Source organism: Nerophis lumbriciformis, linkage group LG09, assembly GCF_033978685.3.
Source record: "Nerophis lumbriciformis linkage group LG09, RoL_Nlum_v2.1, whole genome shotgun sequence".
Classification (NCBI taxonomy): Eukaryota; Metazoa; Chordata; class Actinopteri; order Syngnathiformes; family Syngnathidae; genus Nerophis; species Nerophis lumbriciformis.
In genome coordinates, this window is record NC_084556.2 from 51,817,501 (window position 1) to 51,839,410 (window position 21,910).

At 36.6% G+C, this 21,910-nt stretch overlaps 1 protein-coding gene across 3 annotated transcripts in view; it reads left to right on the forward strand.

Annotated features, from left to right (window-relative positions):
* The first annotated feature begins 6,663 nt into the window (after window positions 1-6,663).
* LOC133607870 (low-density lipoprotein receptor-related protein 8-like) overlaps window positions 6,664-21,910 on the forward strand; it is a 457,948-nt gene continuing 442,701 nt past the window's right edge. For all 3 annotated transcript variants that reach the window (XM_061962897.2, XM_061962895.1, XM_061962896.1), the window contains exons 1-2: window positions 6,664-6,836; window positions 7,108-7,224. In XM_061962897.2, the coding sequence (XP_061818881.1) occupies window positions 6,770-6,836; window positions 7,108-7,224 (184 nt within the window). In that variant the 5' untranslated portion in view covers window positions 6,664-6,769. The remainder of the gene's footprint in view (window positions 6,837-7,107; window positions 7,225-21,910) is intronic.

The following is a 21,910-nucleotide window of genomic DNA, read 5'->3' on the forward strand; positions in this document are numbered from 1 at the left end:
ACACCACAATTTTTCAGAGAGTCCTGTATTTCAGCTGAAGTTATTTGTGGATTCTTCTTTGCATCTCGAACAATTTTCCTGGCAGTTTTGGCTGAAATCTTTGCTGGTCTACCTGAATCCCTCCTTTTCCACTTCTTAATCAGCGTTTGAACACTGCTAATTGGCATTATCAGTTCCTTGGATATGTTTTTATACCCCTTTCCTGTTTTATGCAGTTCAATTACCTTTTCTCGCAGATCCTTTGATAATTCTTTTGCCTTCCCCATGACTCAGAATCCAGAAACATCTGTGCAGCACTGGATGAAAGATGCAATGATCTGTCAGAAGCCCAGAAACTCACTGACCTTTTATACACACACACACATTAATTAAATGATAAATAAATAACAACAAACAGGTCACAGGTGAGGATTGGAACCTTGTTTGTGTCAACTTTTGTGCATGTTATCAGATCAAAGTCACTGGGGTATGTAAACTTTTGATCAGGGTCATCTGGGTACTTTCTTTTGTCATTTTGATTTAAAAAGAGTAAACACAGTTGTTTGCCAATAAATAGCTTCACACAACCATTAAACATGAGTGGAAGAAAGGTTTTTGGGTTATCATTCATATTCTCTGAAGAGGGGCGAAGAGATAATTAATTCTCCCAGGGTATGTAAACTTATGAGCACGACTGTATAATAAATAAATGAATTTTGGTATAAAAAAAACCATATGTGTGAATGCTTTGGAGCATTCCCACAATAAATAGATGCATTTTGCAGAAAACCAAATAATAAGTTGAATAATAATAAATAGATACATTTTGGTGTAGAAAACCAAATAATAAGTTGAATGAAAATAAAAAGATGCATTTTGGTGTAGAAAACCAAATAATAAGTTGAATAATAATAAATAGATGCATTTTGGTGTATAAAACCAAATAATAAGTTGAATAAAAATAAATAGATGCATTTTGGTGTAGAAAACCAAATAATATGTTGAATAAAAATAAATAGATGCAATTTGGTGTAGAAAATCAAATAATAAATTGAATAATAATAAATAGATGCATTTTGGTGTAGAAAACCAAATAATAAGTTGAATAAAAATAAATAGATGCATTTTGGTGTAGAAAACCAAATAATATGTTGAATGAAAATAAATAGATGCATTTTGGTGTACAAAACCAAATAATAAGTTGAATAATAATAAATCAATGCATTTTGGTGTAGAAAACCAAATAATAAGTTGAATAATAATAAATAGATGCATTTTGGTGTAGAAAACCAAATAATAAGTTGAATAAAAATAAATGGATGCATTTTGGTGTAGAAAACCAAATAATATTTTGAATAATAATAAATAGATGCATTTTGATGTGGAAAACCAAATAATAAGTTGAATAATAATAAATAAATGCATTTTGGTGTGGAAAACCAAATAATAAGTTGAATAATAATAAATAGATGCATTTTGGTGTGGAAAACCAAATAATAAGTTGAATAATGATGAATAGATGCATTTTGGTGTGGAAAACCAAATAATAAGTTGAATAGTAATAAATAGATGCATTTTGGTGTGGAAAATCAAATAATAAGTTGAATAATAATAAATAGATGCATTTTGGTGTGGAAAACCAAATAATAAGTTGAATAATAAAAAATACATGCATTTTGGTGTAGAAAACCAAATAATAATTTGAATAATAATAAATAAATGCATTTTGGTGTAGAAAACCAAATAATAAGTTGTATAATAATAAATACATGCATTTTGGTGTGGAAAACCAAATAATAAGTTGAATAATAATAAATAGATGCATTTTGGTATGGAAAACAAATAATAAGTTGAATAATGATAAATAGATGCATTTTGGTGTGGAAAACCAAATAATAAGTTGAATAATAATAAATAGATGCATTTTGGGGTAGAAAACCAAATAATATGTTGAATAAAAATAAATAGATGTATTTGGTGTAGAAAACCAAATAATAAGTTGAATAATAATAAATAGATGTATTTTGGTGTAGAAAACCAAATAATAAGTTGAATAATAATAAATAAATGTATTTTGGTGCAGAAAACCAAATAATAAGTTGAATAATAATAAATAGATGCATTTTGGTGTAGAAAACCAAATAATAAGTTGAATAATAACAAATAGATGCATTTTGGTGTAGAAAACCAAATAATAAGTTGAATAATAATAAACAGATGCATTTTGGTGTAGAAAACCAAATAATAAGTTGAATAGTAATAAATAGATGCATTTTGGTGTGGAAAACCAAATAATAAGTTGAATTATAATAAATAGATGCATTTTGGTGTGGAAAACCAAATAATGAGTTGAATAATAATAAACAGATGCATTTTGGTGTGGAAAACCAAATAATAAGTTGAATAGTAATAAATAGATACATTTTGGTGTATAAAACCAAATAAAAAGTTGAATAAAAATAAAAAGATGCATTTTGGTGTAGAAAACCAAATAATAAGTTGAATAATAAGAAATAGATGCATTTTGGTGTAGAAAACCAAATAATAAGTTGAATAATAATAAATCAATGCATTTTGGTGTAGAAAACCAAATAATAAGTTGAATAATAATAAATAGATGCATTTTGGTGTAGAAAACCAAATAATAAGTTGAATAAAAATAAATGGATGCATTTTGGTGTAGAAAACCAAATAATATTTTAAATAATAATAAATAGATGCATTTTGATGTGGAAAACCAAATAATAAGTTGAATAATAATAAATAAATGCATTTTGGTGTGGAAAACCAAATAATAAGTTGAATAATAATAAACAGATGCATTTTGGTGTGGAAAACCAAATAATAAGTTGAATAATGATGAATAGATGCATTTTGGTGTGGAAAACCAAATAATAAGTTGAATAGTAATAAATAGATGCATTTTGGTGTGGAAAATCAAATAATAAGTTGAATAATAATAAATAGATGCATTTTGGTGTGGAAAACCAAATAATAAGTTGAATAATAAAAAATACATGCATTTTGGTGTAGAAAACCAAATAATAATTTGAATAATAATAAATAAATGCATTTTGGTGTAGAAAACCAAATAATAAGTTGTATAATAATAAATACATGCATTTTGGTGTGGAAAACCAAATAATAAGTTGAATAATAATAAATAGATGCATTTTGGTATGGAAAACAAATAATAAGTTGAATAATGATAAATAGATGCATTTTGGTGTGGAAAACCAAATAATAAGTTGAATAATAATAAATAGATGCATTTTGGGGTAGAAAACCAAATAATATGTTGAATAAAAATAAATAGATGCATTTTGGTGTAGAAAACCAAATAATAAATTGAATAATAATAGATAGATGCATTTTGGTGTAGAAAACCAAATAATAAGTTGAATAAAAATAAATAGATGCATTTTGGTGTAGAAAACCAAATAATAAGTTGAATAATAATAAATAGATGTATTTTGGTGTAGAAAACCAAATAATAAGTTGAATAATAATAAATAAATGTATTTTGGTGCAGAAAACCAAATAATAAGTTGAATAATAATAAATAGATGCATTTTGGTGTAGAAAACCAAATAATAAGTTGAATAATAACAAATAGATGCATTTTGGTGTAGAAAACCAAATAATAAGTTGAATAATAATAAACAGATGCATTTTGGTGTAGAAAACCAAATAATAAGTTGAATAGTAATAAATAGATGCATTTTGGTGTGGAAAACCAAATAATAAGTTGAATTATAATAAATAGATGCATTTTGGTGTGGAAAACCAAATAATGAGTTGAATAATAATAAACAGATGCATTTTGGTGTGGAAAACCAAATAATAAGTTGAATAGTAATAAATAAATACATTTTGGTGTATAAAACCAAATAAAAAGTTGAATAAAAATAAAAAGATGCATTTTGGTGTAGAAAACCAAATAATAAGTTGAATAATAAGAAATAGATGCATTTTGGTGTAGAAAACCAAATAATATGTTGAATAATAATAAATAGATGCATTTTGGTGTAGAAAACCAAATAATACGTTGAATAATAAGAAATAGATGCATTTTGGTGTAGAAAACCAAATAATAAGTTGAATAATAATAAATCAATGCATTTTGGTGTAGAAAACCAAATAATAAGTTGAATAATAATAAATAGATGCATTTTGGTGTAGAAAACCAAATAATAAGTTGAATAAAAATAAATGGATGCATTTTGGTGTAGAAAACCAAATAATATTTTGAATAATAATAAATAGATGCATTTTGATGTGGAAAACCAAATAATAAGTTGAATAATAATAAATAAATGCATTTTGGTGTGGAAAACCAAATAATAAGTTGAATAATAATAAACAGATGCATTTTGGTGTGGAAAACCAAATAATAAGTTGAATAATGATGAATAGATGCATTTTGGTGTGGAAAACCAAATAATAAGTTGAATAGTAATAAATAGATGCATTTTGGTGTGGAAAATCAAATAATAAGTTGAATAATAATAAATAGATGCATTTTGGTGTGGAAAACCAAATAATAAGTTGAATAATAAAAAATACATGCATTTTGGTGTAGAAAACCAAATAATAATTTGAATAATAATAAATAAATGCATTTTGGTGTAGAAAACCAAATAATAAGTTGTATAATAATAAATACATGCATTTTGGTGTGGAAAACCAAATAATAAGTTGAATAATAATAAATAGATGCATTTTGGTATGGAAAACAAATAATAAGTTGAATAATGATAAATAGATGCATTTTGGTGTGGAAAACCAAATAATAAGTTGAATAATAATAAATAGATGCATTTTGGGGTAGAAAACCAAATAATATGTTGAATAAAAATAAATAGATGCATTTTGGTGTAGAAAACCAAATAATAAATTGAATAATAATAGATAGATGCATTTTGGTGTAGAAAACCAAATAATAAGTTGAATAAAAATAAATAGATGCATTTTGGTGTAGAAAACCAAATAATAAGTTGAATAATAATAAATAGATGTATTTTGGTGTAGAAAACCAAATAATAAGTTGAATAATAATAAATAAATGTATTTTGGTGCAGAAAACCAAATAATAAGTTGAATAATAATAAATAGATGCATTTTGGTGTAGAAAACCAAATAATAAGTTGAATAATAACAAATAGATGCATTTTGGTGTAGAAAACCAAATAATAAGTTGAATAATAATAAACAGATGCATTTTGGTGTAGAAAACCAAATAATAAGTTGAATAGTAATAAATAGATGCATTTTGGTGTGGAAAACCAAATAATAAGTTGAATTATAATAAATAGATGCATTTTGGTGTGGAAAACCAAATAATGAGTTGAATAATAATAAACAGATGCATTTTGGTGTGGAAAACCAAATAATAAGTTGAATAGTAATAAATAGATACATTTTGGTGTATAAAACCAAATAAAAAGTTGAATAAAAATAAAAAGATGCATTTTGGTGTAGAAAACCAAATAATAAGTTGAATAATAAGAAATAGATGCATTTTGGTGTAGAAAACCAAATAATAAGTTGAATAATAATAAATAGATGCATTTTGGTGTAGAAAACCAAATAATACGTTGAATGATAATAAATAGATGCATTTTGGTGTAGAAAACCAAATAACAAGTTGAATAATAACAAATAGATGCAGTTTGGTGTAGAAAACCAAATAATAATAAATCGATGCGTTTTGGTGTAGAAAACCAAATAACAAGTTGAATAATAACAAATAGATGCATTTTGGTGTTGAAAACCAAATAATAAGTTGAATAATAAAAAATAGATGCATTTTAGTGTAGAAAACCAAATAATAAGTTGAATAATGATAAATAGATGCATTTTGGTGTAGAAAGCCAAATAATAAGTTGTATAATAATAAATAGATGCATTTTGGTGTAGAAAACCAAATAATAAGTTGAATAATAATAAATAGATGCATTTTGGTGTAGAAAACCAAATAATAAGTTGTATAATAATAAATAGATGCATTTTGGTGTAGAAAACCAAATAATAAGTTGAATAATAAAAAAATACATGCATTTTGGTGTAGAAAACCAAATAATAAGTTGAATAATAATAAATAGATGAATTTTGGTGTAGAAAACCAAATAACAAGTTGAATAATAATAAATAGATGCATTTTGGTGTAGAAAACCAAATAATAAGTTGAATAATAATAAATAGATGCATTTTGGTGTAGAAAACCAAATAATAAGTTGAATAATAACAATTAGATGCATTTTGGTGTAAAAAACAAATAATAAGTTGAATAATAACAAATAGATGCATTTTGGTGTAGAAAACAAATAACAAGTTGAATAATAACAAACAGATGCATTTTGGTGTAGAAAAGCAAATAATAAGTTGAATAATAATAAATACATGCATTTTGGTGTAGAAAACCAAATAATAAGTTGAATAATAATACATGGATGCATTTTGGTGTAGAAAACCAACAATAGTGTGTAATATTATAGTGATTTAATAGTCATTATATGGCTGTGCATTGTACTGTATTTCATTCATTGTATTATAATTCCATTCTAATTATAGCCCCCGCCCCTCGTGGTGTCGTCACTCTCGTCCAGCCAATGGCGCTTGAGGAGGCGTGGCCGAGAGGGAGCCGGTGTGGAAGGTGGAGGCAGTGTGGTGGTGCGGCGGCGGCGGAGGAGGGGGGGGATGTACCACGGCGGCGAAGGCTTCATTTTTTTCTTTTTGTACGGGCTTTTGTCCCTTGGACGCGGATGAGCCGCACCGCCGCTCCCGGAAAATGTGGACGGACATGAGGATATTGTTGCTCTTATACGCGGCGCTACCGAAGCTTCTCGTCTCGGAAGGTTAGTTGAGTGACGGTTTCCACTGCGCGTGTGTGTGTGTGTGTGTGTGTGTGTGTGTGTGTGTAAATATATGTGTGACGTGTCTAATGGCTGCCACTCCATTAGCATATGTGTCATGTTGTCCATCATGAACCTGCTGCATTCACCGCTCTGTGACGTGTTAGAAAGCAGCCAATTGGCCGTAATGATGCATGCTGGGTATGAATGAGGCAGCATGGCAGACATGTTGGCTTGTTGTTAGTCATCCTTCTGATTCTCCCCCCCCACGCAGTGAGTGAGGAGTGTGAGGATGGACAGTTCCAGTGTGACAACAAAAGGTGTATCCCCACCCTGTGGAGGTGTGACGACGATGACGACTGCTCGGACAACAGCGACGAGGACAACTGCCGTAAGTCGTGCATGGCACCTGTCAGCGGGGGTCCCAAATAGGCCAACCTTCTATGTCAAGGGAACAAAAACAAAAACAAAAAAACGCACCGTAAATTGACATTCTCTTGCCACAGGTAGGATACACCTGTAGGCTAGAAACTGAACCTGGGAAAAATACGGCCTGGCCGATCCAATGCCGAGCACCCGCCTGGGATTGATGGCAAATTCTTTCTCACCACCAAGCAAAAACCGCGCATGCTTCTTCTACACTTAAGGTTATGCAGGGTAAATCCCACCTAACCTTATCCTTGTCCACACACACACACACACACACACACACACACACACACACACACACACACATGCAATGCAAATTATTTCTCACCACCAAGCAAAAACCGCGCATGCCCCTTCTACTCATAAGGTTATCCAGGGTAAATCCCACCTGACCTTATCCTTGTCCACACACACACACACACACACACACACACACACACACACACACACACACACACACACACACACACACACACACACACACACACACACACAATGCAAATTCTTTCTCACCACCAAGCAAAAACCGCGCATGCCCCTTCTACTCATAAGGTTATCCAGGGTAAATCCCACCTAACCTTATCCTTGTCCACACACACACACACACACACACACACACACACACACACACACACACACACACACACACACACACACACACACACACACACACACAATGCAAATTCTTTCTCACCACCAAGCAAAAACTGCGCATGCCCCTTCTACACTAAGGTTATCCAGGGTAAATCCCACCTAACCTTATCCTTGTAGACACACACACACACACACACACACACACACACACACACACACACACACACACACACACACACACACACACACACACACACACACACAATGCAAATTATTTCTCACCACCAAGCAAAAACTGCGCATGCCCCTTCTACACTAAGGTTATCCAGGGTAAATCCCACCTAACCTTATCCTTGTAGACACACACACACACACACACACACACACACACACACACACACACACACACACACACACACACACCATGCAAATTATTTCTCACCACCAAGCAAAAACCATGCATGCTCCTTCTACACTAAGCCGGCTAAGGTTATCCAGGGTAAATCCCACCTAACCTTATCCTTGTCCACACACACACACACACACACACACACACACACACACACACACACACACACACACACACACACACACACACACACACACCTTGTAGCGTCCCGAAAGAGTTAGTGCTGCAAAGGCTTCTGGGTATTTGTTCTGTTGTGTTTATGTTGTGTTACTGTGCGGATGTTCTCCCGAAATGTGTTTGTCATTCTTGTTTGGTGTGGATTCACAGTGTGGCGTGTATTTCTAACAATGTTAAAGGTTTTTATGCTGGCACCCTCAGTGTAACCTGTATCGCTGAAGATCAAGTATGTGTTGCATTCACATCTGTGTGCGTGCCAAAGCCGCACATTTTATGTAACGGAGCCAGCACTTGTTGGACTGGACGAAAAGAGGACTTTACAATTCTCGGGAGGGGCACTGAAATTTGGGAGTCTCCCGGGAGGTTTGGCAAGTCTGAGAATTAGTGGTGTACCGCGGCACCGCCGCTGTAAATAATCGGCGGGCCAGTTCTAGTGTTAATTTGATATCACCTCAGGGGCCAAGTGAAATTTGGCCCGCGGGCCAGAGTTTGACACCCATGCTCTAACCACAAAGTAATATGAAAAGGTAGTTGGGTAGGTTGAGAAAGAAAAGTGTTAGATCCCTACTTCGGCATTCATTGAAAAAGTAAACAAAGCACAGCAAAACTGTGAAAAAAACAAATGTTCTTTAGACACTATATCTTTGGGGAAAAAGTTTGGCTAGAATACAAACCTAAATAGTACGGTGGTTTTAGAAATATGACAATAAATATGTTGGGATCACAGCTTTCGAAACAGTGCTAAATTAGTGATTATTTCTATGGGTTTTTGAACAGATTAGTATCTATGAGGGGAACAAGCAAACACCTGCGGAGCGCGACGATCACCTTTTGCTATAATCACGTGGCTCCACCCTAGTGGTTGTGGCCCTAAATAACCGCATACAGTTACCGGCCCTGGAGACTGTGGTACTTCAGGTTTCGTCAATAATCCCTTCCAACGGGAAACCCAATGAATCCGTCCCAGACAGCCAGAAATGTCAACACAAAGCACTTTTATAGATAATAATCATAGTTTCACACACAGAGAGATAAATACACATGCATAGAGATAGCAAATGAAATGAATAAATGAACATCTACCGTCACGTTTATCTTTATTGAAGACTCTTGAAGGGGATGAGTGGCAAGGGGAAGTCTGGGAGCCTCACGGACTCCACCTCCGTACTTTGCTATGAGTGCTTTCACAAATTCAAGAGTGTTTCTCCACCTTTGTATCTCATCTTTTTTTTATAAGCGCTGTCACTTTTGTTACTTCCAAGAACGTGTGGACAACGGCTGTCTGCTCACACGACACCAAGGTAGAGTCTGGGTGAGGCCCAGCACAATATCACCCTTGATTATTTTGGCTTGATTTACTATAGCAGTGTGGTGCGTTCAGGGACACTCTGGAAACACGGACCCTTAAGGTGCTGGTTGGTTTGATTGGATTACTACTGTATGAAAAAGAGGTACCACTGTCAGGTTTTCCCCTAAACTGCCAAGATACCTATGGCGGTGGGGGGCGTGGTCACCATGACGTCATTGGGTAAAATTGTAAAAAAATAATAAAATGTTTCCATACTTTTAAAACAAACCTGTTTTTATTCATTAGTATTAGCATATATTTTTTAATCGTTTTGCCATATTTTCAATTGTTGCTGCTTTTTGTTTAAGGTACTTTGAGATTTGTACGAGTGTTTACAAACTTTTAATGACTTTAAAAATTTAAAACAACAAAAACCAAATAATAATAAATCGATGCGTTTTGGTGTAGAAAACCAAATAATAAGTTGAATAATAACAAATAGATGCATTTTGGTGTAAAAAAACAAATTATAAGTTGAATAATAACAAATAGATGCATTTTGGTGTAGAAAACCAAATAATAAGTTCAATAATAATAAAAAGATGCATTTTGGTGTAGAAAACCAAATAACAAGTTGAATAATAATAAATAGATGCATTTTGGTGTATAAAACCAAATAATAAGTTGAATAATAATAAATACATGCATTTTGGTGTAGAAAACCAAATAATGAGTTGAATATTAATAAATGGATGCATTTTGGTGTAGAAAACCAAATAATAAGTTGAATAATAAAAAATAAATGCATTTTGGTGCAGAAAACCAAATAAGAAGTTGAATAATAATAAATAGATGCATTTTGATGTAGAAAACCAAATAATAAGTTGAATAATAATAAATACATGCATTTTGGTGTGGACAACCAAATAAGAAGTTGAATAATAATAAATAGATGCATTTTGGTGTGGAAAACCAAATAATAAGTTGAATAATGATAAATAGATGCATTTTGGTGCGGAAAACCAAATAATAAGTTGAATAATAATAAATGACTGCATTTTGGTGTAGAAAACCAAATAATAAGTTGAATAATAATAAATAGATGCATTTTGATGTAGAAAACCAAATAATAAGTTGAATAATAATAAACACATGCATTTTGGTGTCGAATACCAAATAATAAGTCTAACAATAAAAAATAGATGCATTTTGGTGTAGAAAACCAAATAATAAGTTGAATAATAATAAATAGATGTATTTTGGTGTAGAAAACCAAATAATAAGTTGAATAATAATAAATAAATGCATTTTGGTGCAGAAAACCAAATAACAAGTTGAATAATAATAAATAGATGCATTTTGGTGTAGAAAACCAAATTTTAAAACAAACCTGTTTTTATTCATTAGTATTAGCATATATTTTTTAATCGTTTTGCCATATTTTCAATTGTTGCTGCTTTTTGTTTAAGGTACTTTGAGATTTGTACGAGTGTTTACAAACTTTTAATGACTTTAAAAATTTAAAACAACAAAAAAATGTGCGTCTGCTTCTGGTGTTATTATAAAATCTAGTCATCTAGTCAGACTGAACTTCTTGTCCTCTTAATATTTGCACATTTTGTAGATGGCTTTCCGCCGGTATATCTCGCATATATATACAAATTGCGTCCACATCACAGACATGCTGACAATGTTCCAGACAATTGTGTGCGTTTGGTTTACATCCGGTTTTGGGTGCGCGATTTTTGGTGATCAAAGTCTTTTTTCGTTGGTCAAGTTTTCAGTACATCACTTGACAATAGTGCACAAATTATAGGCTATGTATGTTTTATGTTTGTGTGGTTTGTATTTGATGTCAGTTTTTACCATGGTCGCAAATGGAGAATGAGGAAGTGTTGTTTTCTGTCCCGGGGGAGCGCGGACTCACAAAACGAAATTGTTTGCACGGGGGGTAAAACATGTTGGAATTGTGCCGTTTGTTATCATAAGATTGGTAATAAAAGTTAAGCAAAGCGTCGGACTTTGTGTGATTTCTGACTGTTCTTGCGTAAGCCTTCAAAGTCCATGGCAGTATTTTTATTGGTTTGATGTACTTTTATGTTTGCCAGGCGTGTTAATTATTCGCTTCAACAATTCCATTCGATTCAGAATGTGTGGTTGCCAATACGATTCAGGAAAGATATTATTTCTTTAGAGCGATACGACCCGAAATGGTGCGTTTGTTATTACACGATTGGAAATAAAAGCTAAAAATAGTGTCAGACGTTGTGTGATTTCTTCTGGGGGCTACAATATATTGTATTAATTTAACTTGTTTTCAAGTAAAAAAAAAAGCCCTAATTTTCAAGTTGTGGTGGTAATAAAAATGCAGTGGCGGTGCGCCACATTCAATTACATTAAGGGGAAATCCTGACTGTTCTTACATAAGGCTTTAAAGTCCATGGCAGTATTTATTGGTTTGATGTACTTTTATGTTTACTCGGTGTGTAATGATGCGTTTTAACAATTCGATTCGATTCAGAATGTGTGGTTGCCGATACGATTCAGGAGCGATATTCATTCTGTAGAGTGATACGACCAGAAACGATTCAGTGAGTTGAAATCTATTCAGTAACTCGCACTGCTTGAGTTTTTTTGGGACGCCAGTGAGCTACGGTGTGTAGCAGAGGTGTGGACTTGAGTCACATGACTTGGACTCGAGTCAGACTCGAGTCATGAATTTGATGACTTTAGACTCGACTTGACAAAATGTAAAAAGACTTGCAACTCGACTTAGACTTTAACATCAATGACTTGTGACTTCACTTGGACTTGAGCCTTTTGAATTGACATGACTTGACATGACTTGCTACTTTCCCCAAAACCCAAAGATGAAAAAGTTATTCGGGAGCGGTCCGTATTTTTCGTTGTGTACTTGTCTATCAGCGTTGCGTGTGTCAGCTGGTGTGCTGTCAGTACAACAGCCAATCAAATTAGATCTACTTTGTTTTCATCACACAGCATTCATCCAATCAAATTGCAGGACAACCAACGAAGAAGACATGTCCAAACCACACGCCAGTGAACAAAAAATGATACCTAAAATAATTTTGTTTGGGTATAAAAATTACGAGGTGGTCAACACAAAACGGTTTGCAGTATGCAACACATGCGGTTCGAAAATGACTGATGGAGAGGCAACAACTTCCAACTTCGTCCGGCATTTGAAGTTGCACAAAGAACGGTAAGTTTTGAATGTAAGATAACGTTTATTGGCTAAGTAACGTGACTTTTATTTGCTGTGTAGTTAAATCAGTGAGGCTGTAAACTCACTGCTAACGTTATAACGTTATTGCAAACACGGGAATCTGTTGCAGTTCACTACCTTATTCATACTTTTTGTTCAGTGATTTTTTTTAAGCAGGGTTACGTTAGTCAATATATCACACGTAACGTTAGACGGCGGTCAGCAGCACCGCGTATTTTAGCCACCTAAAAAAAGACAAAAATAGTCAAATAAAGGTCAGTTAAAATGTATACTATATTATGAATATGTGTACCGTTTTAGCTAGCTTTCTGACATACTGTTGGTTGTTTACCTCAGTGGTCCCCAACCACCGGGCCGCGGCCCGCTACTGGTCCGTGGATCGATTGGTATCGGGCCGCACAAGAAATATATATATATTTTTTTTCTTTTTTTAATTAAATCAACATAAAAAACACAAGATACACTTACAAGTAGTGCACCAACCCAAAACAACTCTCTCCCCCCTTTTGTTCTGGGCATTGAACATGAAGACTCTTCCTTCACTGTTCCGAGTGGCCATGAGAGTCTTGGCAGTGCCTGCCTCCAGTGCTCCAGTGGAGCGAGTTTTCAGCCATGGTGGCATCATACTACGCCCCCATCGTGCACAAATGACTGACAGACTCTTGGCTAATTTGGTCTTTTGCAAATGCAATGCAGCATAGGGCCCTGACATATAAAAAGTACAACTTTTTTGTTATGTTCACGTATATGTCATGTTTTTTCAATGTAAACACTTTTGTACAAATAAGTACATTTGCACTTTATTTTTCAATGTGTTTGTTCTGTAAAGGAATGAGTTAATGTTTAAAATGACTGGTTAATAGTGCTATTATAAAGTGCAATGTCAGCACAATTTTCTTTCCTGCAATTTAAAATGCACTTGTTTTAATAAATAAATACAGCGTTTGAAAAGCATACACAATCTGTGTTAATATATTAGTTTGTGGTTAAAAGGACTTGAAAGGACTCGAAACTCAAAATGCAGGACTTGGGACTTGACTTGAGACTTTCCAGGCTTGACTTTGGACTTGACTCGGGGCTTGCCTGTCTTGACTCGGGACTTGACTCGGACTTGAGGGCAAAGACTTGAGACTTACTTGTGACTTGCAAAACAATGACTTGGTCCCACCTCTGGTGTGTAGTGAAGCATGTTTAGCTATTCCTCATCCTGCAGGGATGATACTTGTAAGAAACGTACTTTATTTGTCGCCATGGAGGCGAGGATTAGGGATTTAGAAGTAGCTCAAACACTGCGGACTGCGGATGGACGTTAGCTGCTAGCTAGCTAGCCATGTTTTTAAAGCACCTCTTCCTGAGGGCGTTTCAGTGTTATAGCTTCACCTTTATCGTTAGTTTTTAGGCTAAAATGCGTCCATTCTCCCTTTTCTGTCTACACACCGTGTCTGCTTGTAAGTACTCCGTGGCTGTGCGCTGCCGAACATGCTCCTCCGCTCGTAAAACCAGCAATGTCATGACGTGACGACTTTTCAAACAGAGTATAGTACCGTTTTTGATTCATTAGTACCGCGATACGATACCAGTACCGGTATACACTCTTAGAAATAAGGGTTCTAAAAGGGTTCTTCTACAAGGGCTGAGGTTCTAACTGGAACCATTTGCTTCTGAAAAACCCTTTCCCGAAGAAAGGGTTTTTCAAGGGTTCTTGGTAACGCTAATGGTTCCAGTAAGAACCATTTTGATCCAGAGAACCCTTTAAAACCCCTTTTCTGAATAATTGGTTTTAAAAGGGTTCTCACTAACACTAAGGGTTCCAGTAAGAACTATTTTGATCCAGAGAACCGTTTTTGGAAGAAAGAGTTCTTCAGGGATTGTTGAAAGCATGGGTAAGATCCTGTGTCACCAGGGACATACTTCCTGATAACATTTGCCAATAATGGTGCCTATCTTTAAATAAATGTTTTTCTCATTAAAATGTTTTGAATGTTTGTTCAATGTCAACATGATAAATGACCACAATATAATATGAACTAAACTGATCTGTAGAATACAATATGGTTCTTTATAGAACCCTCAGAAGACAAGACGGTTATCGGTGAAAACCTTTGAAAAGGGATGTTTTTAGAACCCCCTGTGTCAGGTCTAGATGAAACCCTTGATACATGAAAGAGTTCTTTGTGGAACTCCCTGTGTGGGTTCTAGATGAAACCCTTGAAACATGAAAGGGTTCTTAGTGGAACTCCCTGCATGGGTTCTAGATGAAACCCTTGAAATACGAAAGGGTTCTTAGTGGAACTCCCTGCGTGGGTTCTAGATGAAAGTCTTGAAATACAAAAGGGTTCTTAGTGGAACTCCCTGTGTGGGTTCTAGATGAAACCCTTGAAATACGAAAGGGTTCTTAGTGGAACTCCCTGTGTGGGTTCTAGATGAAACCCTTGAAACATGAAAGGGTTCTTAGTGGAACTCCCTGCGTGGGTTCTTTGTAGAACCTCTCATGGGGGGTTCTGGGTGGAACCTTACACACACAGTTCTAGGTAGAACCCTCCAAAAGGGTTCCAGGTGGAACCTTTATAGAAAGGTTCTACCTGGAGCCAAAAAGGGTTCTCCTATGAGGACGAGCCGAAGAACCATATATGGTTCTACTTAGCACTTTTATTTCTAAGAGTGTACCATACAACCCTAGCACCCACAAAACGGTGCATCCTAAAGAGACGGTCAGAAATCGCATTGGAGATGGTGTGTAAAACATAATCTATGCAACATTTTGACCAAAGAAGCACCATTAAGTTAAAGTTAAAAGTACCAATGATTGTCACACACACACTAGGTGTGACATGGTCTGTCATCATCGGCGGTCACTCGAAGCGAGTATGACGGTCCTCCTGGTAGGGGGGTATCCCTTTATGGAGGATGCATGTGCGTGACTTTGTTTACTGGGGGAGACTTGTGCACAGACAGTCACCACACGATCCAGTGGTCCAGTGGCATGGAGTCCAAGACGACTGGGGACCCGTTTCTGCTGCAGCCTTCATCCGCCATCCCAGCCGTTGTGATGCTCCGTAGGGTTAGCAGTCATCCTCTGCCTGTTCAACCGTTGAGGTCTTAGGTTGTTATTTCCCCATAACTGAACCCACATGGATGTGGGGGTGCCTTCTTCCGCCATCGCAGCCGTTGTGGTGGTTCATACATCTACCGTCTTCTGCCTGCTCCGCCGTTGAGGTCTTCGCCGTATCCCTGGCTAGGGGGCAGTCAGGTACTAGGCCTTTGCCAAGGGCCACCTGGGGTATCAGTAGTAAAGGGGTTAACCTCCTGTCACGTTCAAACACAGGACATCTATTAAACAAGACAAAAGGCAAATAATCAAACAGAGACAGAATTCAATTTGGACTCAATTGAGGAGAGACATGCGTCAACCTGTAACCTCTTACAGTGTCTTAGCACGCTCTGACGAAGAAGGTTTTCGTCTCCTCTTTTAATTCAGATGTTCCATGTTCACGCACCAACATATGTCACAGCAGAAATGGTAAGTGTGTAAAAGAGTCATTGTTTTCGGTCGCTTTGAAGTCCAAGAAGAGGATTTCTCGGGCTTGGGCTCTTCCTGGATCCAGCCGGGGCAGGTGTTGGAGGACAATGGATAACCCCTCCCGTCTCCTGACCACAGTGACTTCAAGAGGGCAGCGGGTCGTAAATAGCGTTGACTTCAGTTACCAAATAGTTGGAAGAGAGTTTGTGAAATACTTCAAAGAGAGTTTGTTTAACACTTCAAAGAGAGTTCCTCTGGGAGTTGAGCAGATCCTGCCATCTGTCCGTGTTGAAATCACAGTGGCGTTTCACGAGCCTTCTTCCTCTTGTTAGGCCTCGAAATACAGCATTCATAATACAACATTTCTTTTGTGATAACTTACAAACAATTATTCCAACACCTCCTAGTGCCCCAAGACCCCATAGAGGAGCCTCCACTGCCGGACGCACTTTAAAGGGGAACATTATCACCAGACCTATGTAAGCGTCAATATATACCTTGATGTTGCAGAAAAAAGACCATATATTTTTTGAACCGATTTCCGAACTCTAAATGGGTGAATTTTGGCGAATTAAACGCCTTTCTAATATTCGCTCTCGGATCGATGACGTCACCGAGTCAAATCAGCTGTTATTTTCTGTTTTTTCGACTGTTTTCCGTACCTTGGAGACATCATGCCTCGTCGGTGTGTTGTCGGAGGGTGTAACAACACGAACAGGGACCAGTTGCACCAGTGGCCCTAAGATGCGAAAGTGGCAAGAAATTGGACGTGTGTTCCGCACACTTTACCGACGAAAGCTATGCTACGACAGAGATGGCAAGAATGTGTGGATATCCTGCGACACTCAAAGCAGATGCATTTCCAACGATAAAGTCAAAGAAATCTGCCGCCAGACCCCCATTGAATCTGCCGGAGTGTGTGAGCAATTCAGGGACAAAGGGCCTCGGTAGCACGGCAAGCAATGGCGGCAGTTTGTTTCCGCAGACGAGCGAGCTAAACCCCCTATCGACCCTAGCTTCCCTGGCCTGCTGACATCAACTCCAAAACTGGACAGATCAGCTTTCAGGAAAAGAGCGCGGATGAGGGTATGTCTACAGAATATATTAATTGATGAAAATTGGGCTGTCTGCACTCTCAAAGTGCATGTTGTTGCCAAATGTATTTCATATGCTGTAAACCTAGTTCATAGTTGTTAGTTTCCTTTAATGTCAAACAAACACATACCAATCGTTGCTTAGAAGGCGATCGCCGAATTCGTCCTCGCTTTCTCCCGTGTCGCTGGCTGTCGTGTCGTTTTCCTCGGTTTCGCTTGCATACGGTTCAAACCGATATGGCTCAATAGCTTCAGTTTCTTCTTCAATTTCGTTTTCGCTACCTGCCTCCACACTACAACCATCCGTTTCAATACATGCGTAATCTGTTGAATCGCTTAAGCCGCTGAAATCCGAGTCTGAATCCGAGCTAATGTCGCTATAGCTTGCTGTTCTTTCCGCCATGTTTGTTTGTGTTGGCTTCACTATGTGACGTCACAGGAAAATGGACGGGTGGTTAAAATCAGGCACTTTGAAGCTTTTTTTAGGGATATTGCGTGATGGGTAAAAGTTTGAAAAAAACTTCGAAAAATATAATAAGCCACTGGGAACTGATTTTTAATGGTTTTAACCATTCTGAAATTGTGATAATGTTCCCCTTTAACAAAACCTTTCTACATATAAAGTGCTTTTTTTGATTAATTGATTGAGACTTTTATTAGTAGATTGCACAGTACAGTACATATTCCGTACAATTGACCACTAAATGGTAACACCCCAATAAGTTTTTCAATTTGTTTAAGTCAGGGTCCACGTTCATCAACATTAAACTGCCTCAAGTTGTTGCTCAGATTAAATAAAATGACAAAACTTTTCTTTTACATATAAAAAGTGCAACATTAAACTGTTTCAAGTGGAGATGTCCGATAATATCGGACAAAGTGCAATTACAAGAAATTTAGGGATTTCTACATCTACGGTCCATAATATCATCAAAAGGTTCAGAGAATCTGGAGAAATCACTCCACGTAAGCGGCATGGCCGGAAACCAACATTGAATGACCGTGACCTTCGATCCCTCAGACGGCACTGTATCAAAAACCGACATCAATCTCTAAAGGATATCACCACATGGGCTCAGGAACACTTCAGAAAACCACTGTCACTAAATACAGTTGGTCGCTACATCTGTAAGTGCAAGTTAAAGCTCTACTATGCAAAGCGAAAGCCGTTTATCAACAACATCCAGAAACGCTGCCGGCTTCTCTGGGCCCGAGATCATCTAAGATGGACTCATGCAAAGTGGAAACGTGTTCTGTGGTCTGACGAGTCCACATTTCAAATTGTTTTTGGAAATATTCGACATCGTGTCATCCGGACCAAAGGGGAAGCGAACCATCCAGACTGTTATCGACGCAAAGTTGAAAAGCCAGCATCTGTGATGGTATGGGGGTGCATTAGTGCCCAAGACATGGGTAACTTACACATCTGTGAAGACACCATTAATGCTGAAAGGTACATACAAGTTTTGGAACAACATATGCTGCCATCTAAGCGCCGTCTTTTTCATGGACGCCCCTGCTTATTTCAGCAAGACAATGCCAAGCCAGATTCAGCACGTGTTACAACAGCGTGGCTTTGTAAAAAAAGAGTGCGGGTACTTTCCTTGGCCCGCCTGCAGTCCAGACCTGTCTCCCATCCAAAATGTGTGGCACATTATGAAGCGTAAAATACGACAGCGGAGACCCCGGACTGTTGAACGACTGAAGCTCTACATAAAACAAGAATGGGAAAGAATTCCACTTTCAAAGCTTCAACAATTAGGGATGAGGGTATGTCTACAGAATATATTAATTGATGAAAATTGGGCTGTCTGCACTCTCAAAGTGCATGTTGTTGCCAAATGTATTTCATATGCTGTAAACCTAGTTCATAGTTGTTAGTTTCCTTTAATGCCAAACAAACACATACCAATCGTTGGTTAGAAGGCGATCGCCGAATTCGTCCTCGCTTTCTCCCGTGTCGTTTTCGTCGGTTTCGCTTGCATACGGTTCAAACCGATATGGCTCAATAGCTTCAGTTTCTTCTTCAATTTCGTTTTCGCTACCTGCCTCCACACTACAACCATCCGTTTCAATACATGCGTAATCTGTTCAATCGCTTAAGCCGCTGAAATCCGAGTCTGAATCCGAGCTAATGTCGCTATAGCTTGCTGTTCTTTCCGCCATGTTTGTTTGTGTTGGCATCACTATGTGACGTCACAGGAAAATGGACGGGTGGTTAAAATCAGGCACTTTGAAGCTTTTTTTTAGGGATATTGCGTGATGGGTAAAATTTTGAAAAAAACTTCGAAAAATATAATAAGCCACTGGGAACCGATTTTTAATGGTTTTAACAATTCTGAAATTGTGATAATGTTCCCCTTTAACAAAACCTTTCTACATATAAAGTGCTTTTTTTGATTGATTGATTGGAACTTTTATTAGTAGATTGCACAGTACAGTACATATTCCGTACAATTGACCACTAAATGGTAACACCCCAATAAGTTTTTCAACTTGTTTAAGTCGGGGTCCACGTTCATCAACATTAAACTGCCTCAAGTTGTTGCTCAGATTAAATAAAATGACAAAACTTTTCTTTTACATATTAAAAGTGCAACATTAAACTGTTTCAAGTGGAGATGTTCGATAATATCGGACAAAGTGCAATTACAAGAAATTTAGGGATTTCTACATCTACGGTCCATAATATCATCAAAAGGTTCGGAGAATCTGGAGAAATCACTCCACGTAAGCGGCAACATTGAATGACCGTGACCTTCGATCCCTCAGACGGCACTGTATCAAAAACCGACATCAATCTCTAAAGGATATCACCACATGGACTCAGGAACACTTCAGAAAACCACTGTCACTAAATACAGTTTGTCGCTACATCTGTAAGTGCAAGTTAAAGCTCTACTATGCAAAGCGAAAGCCATTTATCAACAACATCCAGAAACGCCGCCGGCTTCTCTGGGCCCGAGATCATCTAAGATGGACTCATGCAAAGTGGAAACGTGTTCTGTGGTCTGACGATTCCACATTTCAAATTGTTTTTGGAAATATTCGACATCGTGTCATCCGGACCAAAGGGGAAGCGAACCATCCAGACTGTTATCGACGCAAAGTTCAAAAGCCAGCATGTGTGATGGTATGGGGGTGCATTAGTGCCCAAGACATGGGTAACTTACACATCTGTGAAGGCACCATTAATGCTGAAAGGTACATACAAGTTTTGGAACAACATATGCTGCCATCTAAGCGCCCTGCTTATTTCAGCAAGACAATGCCAAGCCAGATTCAGCACGTGTTACAACAGCGTGGCTTTGTAAAAAAAGAGTGCGGGTACTTTCCTGGCCCGCCTGCAGTCCAGACCTGTCTCCCATCCAAAATGTGTGGCGCATTATGAAGCGTAAAATACGACAGCGGTTGAACGACTGAAGCTCTACATAAAACAAGAATGGGAAAGAATTCCACTTTCAAAGCTTCAACAATTAGGGATGAGGGTATGTCTACAGAATATATTAATTGATGAAAATTGGGCTGTCTGCACTCTCAAAGTGCATGTTGTTGCCAAATGTATTTCATATGCTGTAAACCTAGTTCATAGTTGTTAGTTTCCTTTAATGCCAAACAAACACATACCAATCGTTGGTTAGAAGGCGATCGCCGAATTCGTCCTCGCTTTCTCCCGTGTCGCTGGCTGTCGTGTCGTTTTCGTCGGTTCAAACCGATATGGCTCAATAGCTTCAGTTTCTTCTTCAATTTCATTTTCGCTACCTGCCTCCACACTACAACCATCCGTTTCAACACATTCGTAATCTGTTGAATCGCTTAAGCCGCTGAAATCCGAGTCTGAATCCGAGCTAATGTCGCTATAGCTTGCAGTTCTTTCCGCCATGTTTGTTTGTGTTGGCTTCACTATGTGACGTCACAGGAAAATGGACGGGTGTATATAACGATGGTTAAAATCAGGCACTTTGAAGCTTTTTTTGGGGATAATGCGTGATGGGTAAAATTCTGAAAAAAACGTTGAAAAATATAATAAGCCACTGGGAACTGATTTTTAATGGTTTTAACCCTTCTGAAATTGTGATAATGTCATGCCCAGGACACACATGGTCTGTAGACCACAAGGAAGTATTTACATGTAGAAACAAATCATAATATGACCCCTGTAAGGTAACAGTAGTTCATTAAAAACAACCAACTGGGATTGAGAGTTGACAGTCATCTTGGATGCGTGGCTCCTTGAAAAAAAACAGTGCGATTCCAGTTTCCTCTGACTACGAGCCAGTGGCCTACATTGGTGAAGAAAGCACTGAAGTGGTGCCAAC